This window comes from Mugil cephalus, chromosome 8 (assembly GCF_022458985.1).
Source record: "Mugil cephalus isolate CIBA_MC_2020 chromosome 8, CIBA_Mcephalus_1.1, whole genome shotgun sequence".
Lineage (NCBI taxonomy): Eukaryota > Metazoa > Chordata > Actinopteri > Mugiliformes > Mugilidae > Mugil > Mugil cephalus.
Window position 1 is genome coordinate 8,232,034 of NC_061777.1, and position 19,260 is coordinate 8,251,293.

General features: G+C 42.2%; 1 protein-coding gene across 3 annotated transcripts in view; it reads left to right on the forward strand.

Moving 5' to 3' along the window:
• The first annotated feature begins 5,184 nt into the window (after positions 1–5,184).
• Positions 5,185–19,260, forward strand: part of msh3 (mutS homolog 3 (E. coli)) — a 37,044-nt gene continuing 22,968 nt past the window's right edge. For 2 of the 3 annotated variants that reach the window (XM_047593121.1, XM_047593123.1), the window contains exons 1-14: positions 5,185–5,468; positions 5,561–5,678; positions 5,873–6,153; positions 6,421–6,669; positions 6,762–6,878; positions 6,962–7,079; positions 7,204–7,343; positions 8,403–8,569; positions 13,781–13,890; positions 14,075–14,189; positions 14,643–14,727; positions 15,508–15,617; positions 17,279–17,411; positions 18,783–18,970. In XM_047593121.1, the coding sequence (XP_047449077.1) occupies positions 5,328–5,468; positions 5,561–5,678; positions 5,873–6,153; positions 6,421–6,669; positions 6,762–6,878; positions 6,962–7,079; positions 7,204–7,343; positions 8,403–8,569; positions 13,781–13,890; positions 14,075–14,189; positions 14,643–14,727; positions 15,508–15,617; positions 17,279–17,411; positions 18,783–18,970 (2,072 nt within the window). In that variant the 5' untranslated portion in view covers positions 5,185–5,327. The remainder of the gene's footprint in view (positions 5,469–5,560; positions 5,679–5,872; positions 6,154–6,420; positions 6,670–6,761; positions 6,879–6,961; positions 7,080–7,203; positions 7,344–8,402; positions 8,570–13,780; positions 13,891–14,074; positions 14,190–14,642; positions 14,728–15,507; positions 15,618–17,278; positions 17,412–18,782; positions 18,971–19,260) is intronic. The other variant, XM_047593122.1, reaches the window with a different exon arrangement.

A 19,260-nucleotide genomic window follows, 5' to 3' on the forward strand; every position in this document is an offset into this window, starting at 1 on the left:
CCAAAAAAAGTGAAAAGGAGCGCGTTATTGAACGTGGTGGGACGGTCTGGTCCAAAATGCCAGGGCCAAGTTTTTGTCCCACTCCACCCCTGAGCGAGAAGCAGGGTACACCTCGCCAGTCTACCAGGCTAACCTAGTGAGCATGTCTTTAGACAGTGGGAGGACGCTGGAGCACCCATAGCACCAGTACTAACCCCTACAACCCTGTGCCACCTTATTATAAAATCTAGCACACTGACTCAATATTTCCATTCACATAGACACATAAACTATGGTTTGCACAGTCTTTTTAGTTTGTTCAGTTTTCAAACGCACAGAGACACAAGTTCAGCTTGTGTTTAATCTTTTATTAGATTAAAGCGATAAACATGTTATTATATTTATTCAGTCAGAGCAGTTTTCTAAAATTACTTTGGCATCATCCTGTCACCGTTTGGTTGCGGTGACCTTTAAAATGAGCAGCCTTTATGCTACAGTGAAAGAGTTGCAGTTGCAGTTGTCAAAAATGCCATTTAAGTTAAACATAATGGCAGAATTCAAATTAATTAGTCTAAAATTGGTCTTAAATCGTTTCCTGCTGACATGACAAATTCATTTTGTCTGTTTGACTTTCTATTTAAATTGACAAAATAGCGCAGTTTACCTAAACTCAAAAGTCATCTGGCATACAACAAGTTGTCTATCGGATGTGGATGTGAATGAGAGGCAATTTACAATGCAGATATATGTGTTTACCTCATGTATTTAACAAAAAAATGTATATACATGTCTTTTTAAATGTGACTAATATTTTCTATATTTTCATAATTCTGGAGAGTTTCATTGTATAACTTTTATTAAAAAAATAAATTTTGCAACAAAACGTTCTTGCTAGAACACATAAGTGCACTTCTTGTGTATCAAATTAAAACTGAAATTGTAAAATCACAATCATCTACTGCCATTTCTTTTAATAGACAATGCAGAGGTCACTGTGGCTTGTAAAATGTGCATGCTTTATTATATATATCGCAGCCTGATACTGAATTACTTTCCTCCTTCTCCCACTATTTCCTCTTCATCAAGGCAAACTGATTCAGATGATGAACGAGCACAGGTTTGTCACAACTCCATAGCCTCAGAGAAAGAGCGTGATGATGGCTGAAGACGCCAGCAGCAGGACGACGCTGGGACCAGTTGGTGCGAAGCTGTTACACAAGTTCCCTTCACAACAAGCCATGGCGCCGCCACACATAATGCTGGTTTGGCAGCCCTTCGTAACCATGTCATAACCTGCAAGACATGAAGGCAAAATTCTCAGAAAAAACTCTTGTAACAACCACCAAGTGCTCAGTACCGCACCCTTGATTTTTGTGTGCACCTCCTTATATTATATAGAAACATCTGATTTGAGAGAACTGCTTACCGTCTGCTTTGAGAGAAAAGCAACGGTTGAAGATGACAGCACAAGATTTGGTGTCTGTGCAGGACTTGGGGTCGGCGACCGTGCATGTGTAGCATCTCAATCCACATGCTGCAAAAAGACGTAGAGCACAGCGGCTTGTGACATGTCACATGTACCCAGTGGGTTCACATCCTCTTTTCAATAATAGAACATGATAAGATTCATGGACGTTCACAGGAAATGAAAAGAACACCCAAAACCATCTGCTGTCATTTGATTGAAAACATTTCTTAAAACATGCATTCAATCAAATTCACTAAAAACAGAAACATCCCCGATCAATGTCTATATTGTGTTGCATTTTATATCGCAGTGAGATGAGCTGAGGTTGGAAATTATATTTAATATGAGCTCATCTCAGACACAAATCAACATCAGTTCACTTAATAACCATATTTTTATTCATTTTTTGTTTTCCTTCGAGGAACTATGCATATTACTTTCAGATGACATCAGTTTTGTTTTAGCTTCTTTGACGAGTCGCTCCAAGAAGTTGTCTAACATATAACTACCACTACAGCAAAACCAGAAACTCTCATCAAGAGATGATGTTTTGCACAAACAATACCAACAACAAACCTATCCAACAAGTTTTTTATTTTCAAAACTTTCAAACTACGTCTTTACCACTCCCCTTTTAGCTCTTCTGCAAATTACAGCAACCAGTGAAAGTGTGAAGGCACAAAGTAAAAGACGTTCTTACCTCCAGACAGAGTAATAAACAAGATCAGAGCTCCGAAAAGCTTCATCATGAACTTAAACTGTTAATCAGCCTTATTGGGGGGGGGAGAGAGAGAGAGAGAGAGAGAGAGAGAGAGAGAACCCCTTCCCTTCAGCTCTACTTCTGTGTCTGCTTCAAGAATTGGAGAATTAGCATTTCCTCACAAAGCTTCCTCCCAAGTGACCTGAATAACGCTGGCTCGGACATACCTCATTATTTTTTCTAAACAAGACCAAGCTGTTTTCTGAAGGAAGGGAGTTGAGGGCCCTGTGAGTCTTGCACATATCCCTTTTCACCACTGTAGAACAAACAATCACAAGAACTGGTTTCACTTTGAGAGAATATTGGTGTTAAATAGGGTATGAGCTTTTCAACAGGCCCTTTCATATGAGTCGGAGAACAAAGCAGGAAAGAACAGTTCAGATGAGGAACCAGATCGAGCACGGCCTGAATTACTCCCGACACCAGTATCCAGTACACTAAAATCTCTTTCTCTGACAACATGCATCTTTTGGTCTCATGTTACTTTCCTCAACATTTCTATTTGAAATATCATTTAAAATAAAATCTGACTGCAGCATAACATTGGGGTCTATGGGGATTTGCTCCCCTTTGGTGCCAGCCTCAAGTGGCCACTCAATGGACTGTTGTTTTTTTACACTTCCGCATGGCCTTCATTGCTCAGACCTTGAGGCTGCCTCCTGTTCTACAGTCACTTCCATTGCAGTCACATAATTTAACTGCGTAGACTTACTGTTCTGTCTAATATGCTTTGTCCCGCCTGCGTAATACATTGGTTATTTTATTCACTAACACAGAGCTGCTTGCCCAGTCAAATCATGAAACACCTCCTCTGTTTGGCTTGGTACAATATCGGACAAATATAACATTATCGTTTAGGATCTTCTGAGATGGCGAGAAAATGCAAATGAAGTGCAGGGGAACTGCAACAAAAAAAGGAGACTCTCTCTTCAAGAAAAAACTGCCAAATGTGCCAACAGTGCAGACGTGTTTCTTATGGCAGGGTCTTCGTCATTTCCTGTGGCTGATGACTGTGGTGGTTTTGGCAGCGGCACTTACTCACATTATTAGTTCTACAGAGGTGTAATAGGATATGTACGGGATTAATCCTTGCTTTCCTTCCCGTAAAAGCTTGGTCTTCTTCAGAAATGATGGGGTATTCCAGAGCCAGTGTTAGGCTCCTGTTACTTTCCTCAACATTTCTATTTGAAAGCAAGGAATCTGGGTGTAATTATCGACAGCAATCTAAATTTCAGAAGTCGTGTCAGTCACATTACAAGATCATCTTTTCATCATCTCAAAAATATCTCCAAATTGAGTCACTTTCTGTCAAAATCAGACTCGGAAAAATTAACCCACGCATTTATAACCTGTAGATCCAAAGAAGGGGAGGCAGCTTTTAGTGAATATGCCCCACGAAAATGGAACACCTTGCCTGACACAGTTAGACGTATCACATCGGTAGCCATCTTTAAAAACAGATTAAAAACCTTTTTTCAACAGCATTCTGCTGAGCTGTGTGTGTGCATGTTTGCATGTGTGCATGTGTGAGTTGGTGCGCATGTATGAGTTTAAGTGTGTATGTGGTGAAAATGGCATATAATTTAGTACTTGCACTTTTACTTTTCAATTGATTCGAATTGATTTTTATGTAACTGTTTGTATTGTAACTATGTATACCTCTTGTAAAGCACATTGAGTCTGCCTTGTGCATGAAATGTGATTTATAAATAAAATTGAATTAAATTGAATTTAATTGAAATATCATTTAAAATAAAAACCGATTAGAAGAAAAATGTCACTTTTAATTAGTTAGCTTAACAGGGTTACGCTAACAGGGTTAACAGGGTTAAGCTAACTAGGTAGGCCTATGGGCCTATGGGCCTTGCCCACCTAGTCTGTGGTGGCGTTGTGACCTTGATGTAAAAGTGAATACACCACCACCATGGAAAATGGGTAGTTGGATTATTGTACAGTTTCATAAAAAGTGTACAATGGTACACTGGAATATTGAAAATTGCATTACATTTCACTGTAAAAACAAACAAACAGTATAATAACTTCTTTAATCATCCCCCTTAAACTGTTTGTTCTTTTTGTTTTTTAACTAATCTGTTTGATGACTGCGTTTAGATGTCATTTTATACTGAACACGTGGTTACACATGTAGGTGGGGCATATTCTTTATGTGTAGAAATACATTTCTCAATACTGAGAGTGATCCTTGGTATTAAAAAAAACAAAACAATAACAACAACAACAACAATAAAACAACAACATTAACTTCATTTCATTCAACTCTTTTGGATTTGTTTATTTCTATAGTTATTTCTTAAATAATTCTTAAAATAAAATTATAAATAATTAAAAAAGGAAAGAAAAGAAACTCGAAAGTGTGATACATTTTTGTCAAATCACTTATGTGTGGTCACATATATTTAAATTTTCAGTTTTTATAAAGATATTCAGAAATATTTTGAATTTTTGTTATTTATATTTGTAAGTGTTTCATATCTATGTCAAAGAGCGTACAACTTGTTGATTTCTTTATGAATTGCTCGATAAAGTTTTAATTATGTAGGTTTTCATCCTGTGCATACCGGAAAAGTCAAATTTCAAAATAAAACTAAACGAGACGCCAAAAGTTGGGCTTTTTTTTTTTCTCCAAACATTTCACTTGAGTATTACTAATAGATACTATCATGGTCCATAATTCGCAATGTTTTGATTGCTTGGTTTTTGACTGCAGTTACTATTTCTGAAAATAAAAAGTAAACATATAAAAAACATTTCCAGGAAAAGAAAGGAGATAAAAATTTACCTTACGATATGAGCACGATTGCACAAACATGAGAACTAGGCTCGTTGTTAAAATAATAATAATAATAAATAATAAAAAAACAAACAAACAAACAAAAAACATCGGCTTTACTTTGTAAGAAGTGACAGGAAACGTTCTCGTCGACGTGAATTTGACATTGGCTGCGTCATTTGCGCGCCCGCGTGGCGTCATACATGCGCCGCTATGTTTTGAAAAGCCGGGACAAGTGCTGCTAAATCCCAGTGTTGTGCTACTTTTGTATGCACACAGATTTCTGTACGTATTTTGAGGATGGATCTCATATGAGACAGATCTGAAAGATGCCGAAGTCTCTGAAAAAGTCCTGCACCACTCAGACCTCCATAAGCAGGTACTTTGGAGGACTGAGCAGCAGCAGCAGCTTTTCCTCCAGCGCTCAGGGTGGCATTAATCCTGCTCAGCACCAGCTTTCAAGGGGCAAGGTGAGGTTTGCTTCATCTAATATATCATTAACACATATCAGAACTAAATGCAAAGCGGTAATTGCTGTAACTCAAATCTTTTTGTCCTGCAGCAGAAACTTTCCTCTGATGATGAATTTGGATTGCCAACAAAACGAGCTAAGCTTTCACCTACAGACCAGCAGCTGGAGGATTTAGAGAGTGAGCCTGCAACCTGCCAGAGCACTAAAGGTGAGCGCATGCACCGCAGATAGGAAATCCATTGCACCTCTTTCCAGCTTCCAGAAGCATGACATTACTTTAGGCCATATGTTACTGCATGTATTTGTAGTCTGGGATGAAATGATCCTGCACACTGTGCATTTTGTTTGACTAAAGTTTTAAATGTGGAGTTTTAACTGAGGGTCTTTGTCTTCTCTCTTCAGAGGCAAAGCTAGCATCGAACAGAGGGCGAGGCAGCCTCTGCTCCTCCACCCTGGAGAAGCTGAGAGGCTTCACCTGCGCCTCTGAGCCCAGCGTCGGTCACGGTGACTCTCTGGAAGAGTCGAAGGCGGACGGTGCCAGCAGGAAAATCTCTGGTCGGGGCTGCAGCTCTGAGCCTCTTGGTGACGCTCCAGATCAGCACAGGATTACAAAGAACCTGCAGCAAGTTGAGGAGGAGTGTGAGGATGAAGAGGAGGATTCTGGTTTGGCTGCTACAAAAGAGGTATCCCACAGAAGATGCTTACACCATCGCTGCATCACAGAGGGTGTTTTGGGCAGCAGGTTAGGTATCGGTTTAAGACTTCGTGGTGGCACGCATCTGACATATGAGCTGACTTTGATCATGCTAGAGGAGGCCAAGTGAAATGTCAAGCTCACTCATGTAGGATTAATGTTATATTACACGTGTGAGTCACCTATGAGAAGAAAAGCGAGAACTGATCGCTTTTAAAGAAACCAATACGGTGATTATTATTTTTTTCTTCCGCAGGGTTTCCACTTGTCTCAGTTTGTGAAGTCAGGAGGAGGAGGAGGGGGAAGAGGTAGAAGAGCAGGAGGAGGAGGAGGAGGAGGAGGAGGAAGAAGTCCACCCTCAGAATCTAGTGTCCCATCCAGACGCTCCAAGAGCATCTACACTCCACTGGAGCAGCAGGTCATCCAGCTGAAACAGCAGCATAAGGACGCCTTGCTGGCCGTGGAGTGTGGTTACAAGTACAGGTTCTTTGGCGAGGATGCGGAGGTGAGATCTGAGAAATGTGAAATTCATGTTTTTCAAGACTGAACAAACATAAGCAATAAGGACGGAGATGCTGTATTTGTGCGTGGGAACAGGTCGCCGCAAAGGAGCTGAACATCGTCTGTCACCTGGATCATAACTTCATGACGTGCAGCATCCCCACACACCGCCTGTTTGTCCATGTCAGGCGTCTGGTGTCTCACGGGCACAAGGTGTGAAACATATATCTTCGATGTGGTGGTTCCTGTTTACAGCTCTGTTTAAAGTCATCTCCATATTACTATTATTGTTCTAGGTCGGTGTGGTTAAACAGACGGAGACCTCTGCCATCAAGGCGTCAGGGGCCAACAGGAACGCTCTGTTCACTCGTCAACTCACTGCGCTGTACACCAAGTCCACTCTGGTGGGAGAGGGTATCCTTGCAGTCAGTGGACTATGTGTGTCCTTTGAAAGAAGTAGATTTACCCCCAAAAAAACAAAAACAAAAACAAAAACAAAACCTGTATGTCTTAAGCCTTGACATTTTTTTTTTTTGAGATGTCAACCCGGTGTGTAGACTCAGGGATGTGGAGGAGGGCGGCTGTGGTGACGTAGTGCTGGATCCTCCGGATAGCTTCCTGCTCTGCCTCAGTGAGAACTGGGATAAACTGAAGAAGCAGCTCACTGTGGGGCTGGTGGTGAGTATGAAATCTGTTAATGGGTAATGATAATTAGATGTATTAGATGATTAATTAACAGATAATAACTAATTTGTTTTGGCCTGATCCAATCTGTATCATTTATTATGGCTTCATTCGAGTCCCAATTTGGTTTTTACAAGTTTTTTTTGCATGTTTTCTAAAGAAACTAAATCTTTGCACAAATTTAATTTCTTGAAATACACATTAACATAAATCCAGCATATTTGAGTAAAAGGATAAATGGAGGCAGAAATTGTTATCTTTCAGCCAGCACTCATTCAGGGATACAGGAGCTGTCTCAGCAACGCACCATTTCATACAGAGCGCCACACTAGACCTGTCAATCTAAGCCTCCTGTACACAGTAGGCCCTGCCCCTATTGCTGCTCCGCCAATCGATGACTCCTATCGATGACTCCCCTCTTGTCTCTCCTCCCAAAAACAACCAGCGCTCCACGAACTTGCAGTAAAAAAACAAACAAAACAAACGCAACTGTTATTTGCCATAGTTATACATCTTCAGGGAGAGCAAAACAACAAACAAACCAGCTAACCAACATAATTACTGACTGAACTACAAAACAAATCCAAAATTAAATACAGGCGTCCTTCCCTGGATCCCTAACCAAAAACTGGAGAAAACCAAGAAAACAAAACTGGCTTCTCACCCCTCCTTGGCAGGACTGTGGTGGTAAACATTCAACCCTGGATGTACAATATGGTCAGAATAAGTAGTGGCTCAGCTCTTAGTTGATCACAGGAAGCCTTTTTTTAAACTCCATTTCATCAGGTCTCCTCCGAGCACTGACTGGCCTACAGGAAACAGAAGAAGGGAAAGGGTCACCGGGAGGGAGTGCGTCACCACACAGGCAACTCGCAGAAATATGACTCACAGTCACAACAAGTGCAGCCACAACTACGACGTGCAGATGACCACATAAAAATATAGCGATAATTTGTGTAAACCCTTAAATGGGAACCCGTAGTTTTATAGAAACAAATGCAGACCTCAAACAAAAAAAAAGATTCATGTGTTTGTGTGTGTGTCTGCGTGTAGGCAGTTCAGCCCAGCACAGGCGATGTGTTGCTGGACTGTTTTCCTGATGGTCCCTCTCGCTCTGAGCTGGAGAGCCGCGTCCTAAAGATCAACCCCGTGGAGATCCTTGTTCCCTCTGACCTCTCTGAACAAACTGACAGACTCCTGCACAGCATCGCCAATGCCAGGTAATCTGCAATCTGGCCACTAGGGGGCGACACACGCCCGGTTACTACACAACACGGATTCCTCAATCAAGTGCTCACGGGCTTATCTGTGTGTTTACAAAACTGTGTGTGCTTTTGGTGTATTTCATTCCAAGGGATTGCATTTAGATTTCCCCAGGCAGGTAGATGGTTTGGATCAGTGTGGGAGAGGAAATCAATGTGAGCCTCATGGAGTGGTAGTGTGATATTGGTCCTCAGCAACCTGGGTTTCAGCCGAGGAATAAACAGGGTGCAACCAAGGCTTATAAACAGCATTACTTTCCTCCTAAACAGATGATTTTATAATATGTACCTGATTAAGAAAAAATATTAAGGTAGAGTTGTTGTTTCGCTTGTTGAAATTTCTGAAGTCGTTGTAAAAGTTAAACTTTATTCTACCACAAGGGTCACAGCAGCTCAGGTGCACATAAAAAACACTCTTAAGAACCACAAGTAATAAGAAAAATAGGTGAAGGTAATTAGTTAGAAAAAAAAAAAAAATATATATATATATATGAAAACATCTAGTTAAATTAAATAAAATAGCAAAAGCAGAAAATGTACAAAATTAGCATAAGAACAAATGTACAAGAAATAGGAGCAGAATAAAATAAATACTATATACATAGGAAAAATGAATAAGGTGCAATCATGTCATTTAACGTTAAGCCACTGTGTCCTCATATGGGGGTGTTAAATTGTAGGTTTGTGGCAGGTTACTCTGTTTCATTTAAACTTTTATCCTCATGACTAGATACTAGTTGGGGTAAAAACATTGTAGTGGTCTTTTCAGTGGATTCATTCTACAGCAAATCATGTAACTAAAGTCGACAAAGTACAAAACCTCATCAAATAATCCTCATGTCCACATATGCGGACAGATTTCTTTTTCTCCAAATACTACTTCCTATCCAAAGATAATGCTAAGTTTTTATACCTTGGGTCCTACTAATCCCAAATACCTAATGCATATGCAGTTATCTGTTACTGAAAATGTGAATTGTTGTACTGAAGGATTGAGTAGGGTATGAATGATGTCCTGTAGCGTTCATTGTGGGAGCGGAGCTGAATCATATCAGGGATAATTATAGCTGTGAAATTACAGTTAATAAATGTATTTGTGAGCAATTTGAACTTTTTTTTTTTTTTTTTTTTGCTTGTGTTCAGTGATATAAAACCTGGCTCATTTTCCTCTTGTACTGTTCACCCACTGCTGAAGGCTCATGTTTGCTTCAGATAAACTTTAATGGGCATTATGAACAGACTTATTGCATCAACAGTGTTATTTTACTGTTATTTTGCTGCTCATAATGAGTCTATCAGTCCTGGTTGGTCAGGCAGTAATTGGCCTTTTTCTATCATTCTGCGGTGAGTAGCTGTTTTTTATTTTTATTTTTTTATTTTGCTACACAAACAGCAGGCCACAGTGGAGGTGTGCGTCCCTTTACCCGCAGCTCTTCATCTAACAGCTCACTGTGGTTACTCCACTTCCAGCTATGACTCTTATTTTCTCTACATGTTCGAGATCTACTCATGTTTTGCCAGTTAAATGTTTTTAATGTGAAGCTGCAGCAGTAGGAAATGAGCCCATCAGCTATCTTCTGATGACAATTGTGTATTCATATCCAGATATCTGCAGAGATCACATTAGCTGTAACGTAATACTGCATTTATTCTGGTGGTCATCAGTTCATAATATCGAAAAAGACAGATCAGTGTTTACAATCAAGTTAACGCTCTCAGTTTAAATCAGCCTTGTGTCGTTATTAACCTACACGTTTAACTCCTCATCTGATGCAAAGAAGACTTCCATGTAGTCTGACTCTCTGGAAGTTTGTCCTCTGGTTCGTTGGCTGACTAACCTCTCAACCAGCGACTGTGACTTTGAACTGACGTACTCTGAACAAACCTGTTTGCCTCGCGTCGCAGCGGCATGCGACTCGTCTGCAGCCATCGCGGTCGCACCAGCGGGGATGGGAGGCCCTGGAGCCCACCCGTGATTGCATTATGCCCGTGAAAATGAAACGAGAGAGCGAGAGGGGAGAGGAGAGGATTAGATTAGACGGCGATGGTTGGATAAATGGGAGAGAGGTCTGCTACTTTCTGTCTGAACTGTCTTTGACTCCTTGATGGCACACATTTCGTATTATTTCCCTTTTTCTCTTTCTGGTGGCTATTTCCCCCTCTGTTTTTTTTATTTCATTCCACAAAATTGTGTTCATTTGTATTCATTCCTTCCCTGTTTTATCACTCTCTGCCTCCTTTTTTCAGACATCCATGTTCAGTGATTACAGAGGAGATGGGCTTGCAAAGGCCAGTTCAATTATTGTATTTGAACAGCGCTGCTCTCAAGCGCTGTGCTCATCGGAGACGAGACCCTTCTCAATTTGCCGCTTGTATTATGCAAATCCGGGGCGTCTTTGTCCGCTCAGCTCAGACGGACATTCACAGACAATACACGGCTATTTCAGACCCACCGCATATCAATACTGGTGTCAGATTTCCGAGATATATTTCTTGGTGAATATGTTTTTTTCCTTGGTTTTAATTAATTAGACTGAGAAGAGGGGAAAAAGCACAATAGATTCTGAAAAAGCAGTCTCGATGGATATCGGCGTTGACACTCGTTAAATGTTAATGTGACTGCAGCCAATTAAGAAATAAACCAAGACTCACACAGGTGAACATTTAAAGTGGGATTTTCTCGGCCGCTTACTTTCTCTCGACGGCGTCTGTGTCTCTGGGGTGGGCTGGCGAGATGGGACCCCTGGCAACAGGGTTTGTGTCCATGGAGCTGCTGGTAATGAGTCCCTGTGAGGTTGGTCGTAGCTAGGTGAAGTATTAGCTATTTTACTTACCCAAAGCCTGGAGTCGCGAGTCAGAATAAGAGCACGACTGAAAATCTCTCAGGGTGATGCTGCCAACGTAAATGTTGTTGTTGTCGCTTCTCCAAAGATTTTAAGTCGAAACACAAAGTTACCCGTTACCTTCTACCTACCTGGTGGCATGACGGGCATATTTCAGGCATCCTCAGAGACAGAAATACCAAAACAGATAATATGTGTATTTTAAAAGAGTGTGTGTAGATTTCACCCCACAGCAACAGGTACTAATCGAGGGCCTTTATCTGTTGCGCACATTAACCTCTGCTCTCTGGGTCGCTACCTGTCAGACTTCACCTTTAGCTTTCCTGCCTTCGACTCATTGTCACCATCGTGTTTCTCTGAGTATTTACACAAACTTGAAACACACTTTCCTAATTCCCTGAAGTGGTGTCTTGCTGTGGATATATTCTAGTCTCCGTTGCCCTGTCCTGTGAATGTTCTTCTAATGTCCCCAGTATGGAAGAGGACATATCTCCTTCTAGACGCTGCCTCAACACCATTCATTTGAACTGCTTTGAAATTGTGGACAGGAGATTTAGTGGACTATCAAGAGGAACGGGGAAACGGATAAAGTGCTACTGGCCGCATCAAGTCACAAAAGACACAAAACAGTGTTCATCCAGGACTAGGGGAGTGCAAAGCATCCAGTGTTTGTACTTGTTGAGGGAAAAAAGTATTCAAATAAAATTCAAAATAGTTGTAAAAATACAGTCTTTGTATGGAATCTTGATGTTTTGCATTAAATGCAGCTAATAGAGGTGATTTATCCTGACTTGAAGGGGCATGGCACACAGATATTTTATATATAGGATGTTTTTCTTCTTCTCGAATGCAAATAATTTAAAAGCTATTTGTTCAAAACAAGTATTTGTAAAAAAAAACAAACAAAAAAAAACACGTTATTTGTGCCTTTCCGAATACCGGATTTGGCTCCGCCCCTATCCAGGACTATGGAGCTACATGAAGACATAGCACTAAGTAAGGGACTCCGCTTAAAATATGCATGTGTTATGCAGACAGTACGAAACAGTGCAAATGGTGCAAGAACGAGAAACAGTGGAGAGACAAGCAGTTCAAAACACAGACAATTTAGGATGAGCCACGGGTCCAGAATAACATATTCCAAAGTCTGTTGCAGAAATAGCTTAGAAACGTTGTCATTCATCATCCTCAGAAGATGAATACAAAAAAAACACTTTTTGTCTAGTGAAACCATGAGCTTGATGTTTGTGGTTTTTGGTTGGATGGATCACTGGGAAATTTTGTAAACTGCCACAACATTGTGGTGATCCCTGACTTTCTTCCCTTGTGTCACCACAGAGAAACAAACCATCAGGCCAGAATGTTCATTTGTCCTGTCGACCTGGTTCAGACCTTACCTGCACTTCCTGTCAGCTGATAATAAGCAAGTACCAGGATGCTAACCAACACGATGGACGCTGTAGTCCTTCACCCTCTAAACAACTGTTGTTGTTGGTTGTTTGCTGTTAGCATGCTGTTGTTTGCTATAATTGGAACTCAAACCTCTGATCACTTGTTTGCTAAAACCTTAAAAAAAATCGAGGCATTCAGCTTTGTAGTTTACCTTGAATTTCAGACTGAAAGTGTTAAAACGCAGATTTCAACTCACTGCAGGGCGCTGTGTGTGGGGGTTTTAAAGCAACGCTACACTGCGGCCCCGTCCCTGGATCAATAAACGCGATTGTCTTGTTCTTGTAAATCTCATAATATGGTTGAATTGACTGGTAAAATGATTAATGGCCCAAGACGCACTGCTAGCACAATGCACCACCTATTGATTACTTCCATACAGCCTTTATTCCCGGTACAACGAGTGGCTCAAGTAGAAATATTATCATTAATCTGTGTCTGCGTTTGTGTATGGGCATTAGGAAACGGAAGAAAGAAAACGCTCCAGCACTGCGTCCAAAGCCACGTGTTTGCCTTGGTTGCCCTGGTAACAACAGAGGAGATAAAGCAACCGAGTCCTTGAAAGCAGCAATGCCGAGAGCGTGAATGCAGCAGTAGGGAGACGCGATGGAGCACAGGGGGGAGATGCAGCGTGTTTTTATGTTTTTTTATGCGTGCGACTGGAGGACACAGTGTTGTGCGTGTGTGTCCGTGGAGTCTAATTGAGCGGAAGGATGACTGAACACAGTCCTGATCCGTCCAGTGTTTCTCACAGGAAGGAGGATGATCAGATATGAGACGTGTTTCCGTCATCTGTCTGTCTGTGCAGTCACAAGCACCCGCTGACGTCTGAGATCGGCGCGAACAAATAAACTTTGTTGTTGTCGTTCACCTCCAGTGCTCAGGCTGATGACCGGGTGCGAGTTGAAAAGAGGGACAGCGCTCTGTTTGAGTTCGCCTCTGCCATGAACGAGGTCACCGAGTTCTACTGCCACGCCCAGGAGAAAGGTGCGTGTGTTTGATAGCTGCGTGTGGCTTATTTTCTACTTCACCCTTTTACTTGCTTTTCCCCCTCAGTTACTCATATCCCGTCATCGAGAGCAGCCGCTCAGCTGTAATGTGTCTGAGGAGAGGGCCCGTGACTCACGGCTGTGTTTTAACGTTGAAAGTGTGACGTGTCTGCGTCCTCCAGGCTCCCGTTCTCTGTCGAGCGTCGCCTCCTTGGAGAGCCCGGTGATCTGCTGTCTGGCGCCGCTCATCCAGTACCTCCAAGAATTCAACCTGGAAAGAGTTCTTAGGAGTGAAAGGTACACGAAAACAAGTGTACGGCACGTGGCAACACGAGCTACAGGGGTGATTATCTAGTGTTCCCACTGGCTGCTGAAGTCCTTAGGGATTAGTCAGGTAGTCAACAGACAGAACATTAACAGTCAAATATTTTGATAATTTAATAATTACTTCAAGTTCCACCGTCTAAAAACGAAGCACCTTTTCTTTGTCACACACCTTTGTAAACTGTATTTCCGAGGGTTGTTCATCTACAGGTTAATAAAAAGAGCCCATTTTAAGTTCCTTAGATTTTGTGGAAGTTACGTTTTTTTTCTTATTTATTTTGACACTTTAGCGTAATACAAAACACATTCCCAATATTACATACAAGTGATAAGATTGCTTCAATCTAAAAAAGATATTTTTCATCCTTGATCATTTGATCACACAGATGTATTTTAATCTAACTTTTTTTTTTTTGCCCTGTGCAGCTCGTTCCAGCGTCTGTCCTGTCAGTCGGAGGGTTTAGTCCTCAACGCTGCCACTCTAAGGAACCTGGAAATACTCAGCAATCAGGTAAATGTGCTGGCAGCTATTACCACTTGTCAAGCCTAATGATAATAAATAGTTTGCAGTCCACCATACTGCACGCATCTACTGTATACTGCCGAACAATGCTGAACACAAAACATCTGTGTACGCAAATCTATCTTTGGCTTCGGCCTGGGCTGTTTGGCTTATTTTAATCACGTCGGCTTGAACAACAGCAAAGCGTTCGAACATTTTCCTTTCTAAGAGTATTAGTGTAATAGTATATTTTACAAAGCTTAGACAAAGCCTTGACTACATAGCTGGAACATTTGACAGTACGCACAATGCAGTGCACGGGGTGCGTGCTGTTTAGTTTCTCTTCCATTGTCGCAGGATTTTAAAGGTCAAAAACTGACCCGCTCTGCTTTTATGTCTGAGCTCAATCAAGTCCAGTTGTTGTCACATGTCCTAATGCTGCCGCAACTGCTTATGCATAATTTACTGTGCAATTTTGTCATGCATTCAGCACCAACCAGCTACAACAGTTGTCCAGCTGTAAATGTCATACAGGTAGATGGAGAGACCATCCTGGACATAAGATATTATAAATGCACGGCTTAAAGAAACCAGTTCACACTCATAGTCACACATTTCACTTCCAAAATGCCCGTGTCTTTGTGCGGGTGACACGCTCAAAGGCTCAACATGACTCTGCTGCGGCAGCACACAGCGTCACACGCAGAGTTCAAGCTCAGTTCAGTCCTCTTCGCCCAAACGCTCGTAGCTTACAGCGATGTTCACGTGAGCTGTGTGTTTCCACCCTAGACAGATGGAAGCGTGAAGGGGAGCCTTTTGTGGGTGCTGGACCACACCCGCACCCCGTTTGGGAGGAGACTGATGAGGAAGTGGGTGAGCCAGCCGCTCACAGATCCGCAGTGAGTACATCGTACCCTCTGACCTCTGATGAAGCACGGCTGTCAGGTCTGATTGAGCTTCAAGTCATTTAGCTTCACAGCCACGCACAGTCTACGTGAGTAGGAGTTGGTCTTCTTTGCGTGGATGTCTAGGTCGCAGAAACAGTGAGTGAGGGATGGTCCTTTCCTCGAATTAGGCCTCTCAGGATGTGCTTATGCCACTAGTGTGTCACATGGGATGACTGGTTGGGATGGGAAAGATCCCCGTGATAATCACTGACACACTTTCATCAGATTGTCGCGTGATTGAGGAGGACGGTAAAATCTCTCGACCTGTTAAATTTGGGTTTTCTTACCTGGAACATCTGATGTCAGGTTGCATGACGCTGACACTTTGAAATGAAGCTCCAAGATGAATCTACTTTTGTTATTGCAAAGTGACGTGAAGGTGGCTCTCTGAGGCCCACAACAACAATTATACCCTAGTTTGAGACGCTAATTAAGACCATTTGCTTTATTTAAAATGTTTCTGCTGCAAAATGAGATTCCTTTCCGGATCTGATTTGAATTGACCAGCTGTATCTTGTAGCTTGACATTTACTTGACTTTATTACAAATTATGAACTAAAATGTCAGGAAGAGAAACTACAGCACTGAAACTATTACAACTTAATCAAGTGGCGTTTGATGACTGATTCATCGCATCTGAGAACTGAAAGACAGTTTTTGAATGAAAACTAGAAATGGTGAAGAAAAATATATTCCGCTCTAATATTGCCATGACTGCTTCTTTGTTCTTTTCCTTATTTGAATGAAATCCTCCAATGTGAAGTTTACGTGTTAATAAAATACACACAGGTTATAATAATCCAGTTCTCAGTCTGCCGTGTCAGTTTTATTATCCGCATATCGAGTATGTGAATATTTCTCTGCCGCTGTGCAGGGATTAGGACGGTGGATTGGAAACTGCTTTCAGATTACACAGATAGCTCAGAATTTGAATAAAAATAAAACCAGATTACAACCCAGGCACGTTAATTCCCAGACTCAGCACACACACACACACACACACACACACACACACACACACACACACACACACGCACACACACACACACACACACACACACAAGACATATACATTCATGACCGAGTCTGCAAATGATTACAATTTATTTGATGATTTACTGCATCACTGAGTTTGTTATGATCTCACAGAGAGGGTTTATATTATGTCTTAATGGGTGGTTCGAAAGTCAGCTGTTCAAACACTTTCACATTATTAAACTCGATCTCCTCTCCTCTCCTCTCCTCTCCTCTCCTCTCCTCTCCTCTCCTCTCCTCTCCTCTCCTCTCCTCTCCCTCTCCTCTCCTCTCCTCTCCTCTCCTCTCCTCTCCTCTCCTCTCCTCTCCTCTCCTCTCCTCTCCTCTCCTCTCCTCTCCTCTCCTCTCCTCTCCTCCTACATTATATTTCAACATCTGGAGTAAGAATTCAGTGTGAAATTAGCAATGGTAGATTCAAATAACCTTTCTAGAAAAACATCTATCTCGACCAAGACTTGATTCGGCTCTAAAAAATGGCTAAAAATGACAAGTTTCTTTTGCTGATGATGGGAATTGAATGCTTCTCTCCCTGGCCTCCTCCCTAATTTGTCCTCCTCCTGTCTTCTGTGGACCCACAGGTCTATCTCGGGGAGGCAGGACGCCGTGCAGGAACTCCTGGGGTCGGACTCTTCAACTTTAACCTCCATCAGATCGTTGCTGTCGCATCTGCCCGACCTGGAGAGAGGAATCTGTAGCATTTACCACAAAAAGGTACCGCGAGACACGCATCTCTTTCACAGCCTTCCCGTCCCGGACTCATTATCTCAGATCTGGAGACGTGTTCAAAAGTAATGTGACACAAGAGGCGAAAAACAGAACTCTCTTTTTCTTGTCATTTTGTGTAAAAGTGAAAGCTTTGTCTTTCTCTCGCCGCATCTGCCTCTGTCTCTCTCTCCTTTTTATGGCGTGCTTCTTGATTAACGACGGGGAGCAGTCGCCTCTGTGGCACTTGCCTGATTGTCTGACACAGTCTCATTTCCCATCGGGCCCATTTTTGAAATGTCAAAAGGCTGGAGTTTGCGTGTGTGCGTGCATGTGTGTGCTGCGCGGAGATGAGGGAGGCACTTTGGTCTGGGCTTGACGTCTTGTTTCATGTTCAACTTTCCGACTCCTTCATCTATTGTTTAAAAGAAAATGATCAAATGTCACTGAATACACACACACACACACACACACAAACACACACACACTAGATGCGCAGAGCGGCCTTAATTGTCATTGTGCCCATCTGTAGATAAATGGGCCCGTGTGTAATGGCCTGTGTCTCTATGGCTCCATTGACATAATGGGAGGGAGGACATGCTTACAGTCTCTGGTTGCTGTCTTTTTGGGTTCATAGCAGAGGGAGACGGGGGCTGCCGACGTGGGGGAGCATTATAACAGCAGCATGTGATTAATACCATAAACCACTGTCGGTGTGACCCTCATTAACCCGAGGCTCAGGACTCTGTTCAATACAGAAACATTTCAAATGGCAATATGATGGAAATATATAAAATTGAATCTCCCTCCCTTCAGAAATGTTTCCATTCAGGGCAACTTGATTTCACGTGAAATTATCATCAGTTTTTTTTTTAAAGTCATTTCATCAATCTTGAGGAAACATCCTGATACAGGAGCCGTTATTAACTTATTGATAACTATGTTTTGTTTTTTTTTAATAATGAGGCTTGTCAGCGATTGCCAAAAGAGTGGAAAATAAAGCTTACAGTAAAATACACAGATGGCCTTTGCTGATAGCTGTATTTTCTTGCTGTGTTTTTTTGCGAACACTCGCTCCTACTCAAGAGTCTCTGTGTTACCGAGAGCGCTCGGCCGTAATAGACGGTCACTCTTTAAGCTCGGCTGCCACATCCAGCTCAGATGAAATTTAGTGATGTAATCTCGCTGGTTTTACAGAGTCCCCCCGGTCACACAACACGGCCACAAAAATCTAACGCATACACAGAATTTTTGGAATAAAGAAGGTATTTTATTTCTGGCTTATGAAGGAACATTTCATCATTTGCCGCTGAGATTCTACTGATTGTTCAACCATAAATGCCCCGTCAGTCATCATGCGTGTCGATGTGTGTGTTCCAGTCCTCCACGCAGGAGTTTTACCTCATTAGCAGCAGCCTTTCCCGCCTGGCGCTGGAGCTGGAGGCCTTGCTCCCGGCTATCAATTCACAGATCGGCTCGACGCTGCTCCGAAGCGTCTTGCTGGACACTCCTGACCTGCTGCTTCCGGCCCATAGCTTCCTCAAGGTGCTCAATGAAAAGGCAGCAAAGTGAGTATCCAGCAGCACAAGGAGGAGGAGAAGGAGGAGGTATCTGGAGGTGATAGAGGAGGAACCCAACGTTGAGCAGCAGTTGAAGTGAAAATATGTACAGTATGCACCAATCAGCCACAACATTAAAACCACTGAGAGAAGAAAATAAGTAACATTGGTCATCTTGAGACGATTTAGTGTTCTGCTGCGAAACTATTGGACCTGGAATTTGTGTGGATGTTATTTAGACTTGGAACACCCACGTAGACCAGACCAGACACCCCCATCTCAGAGCAATGACACTCCTC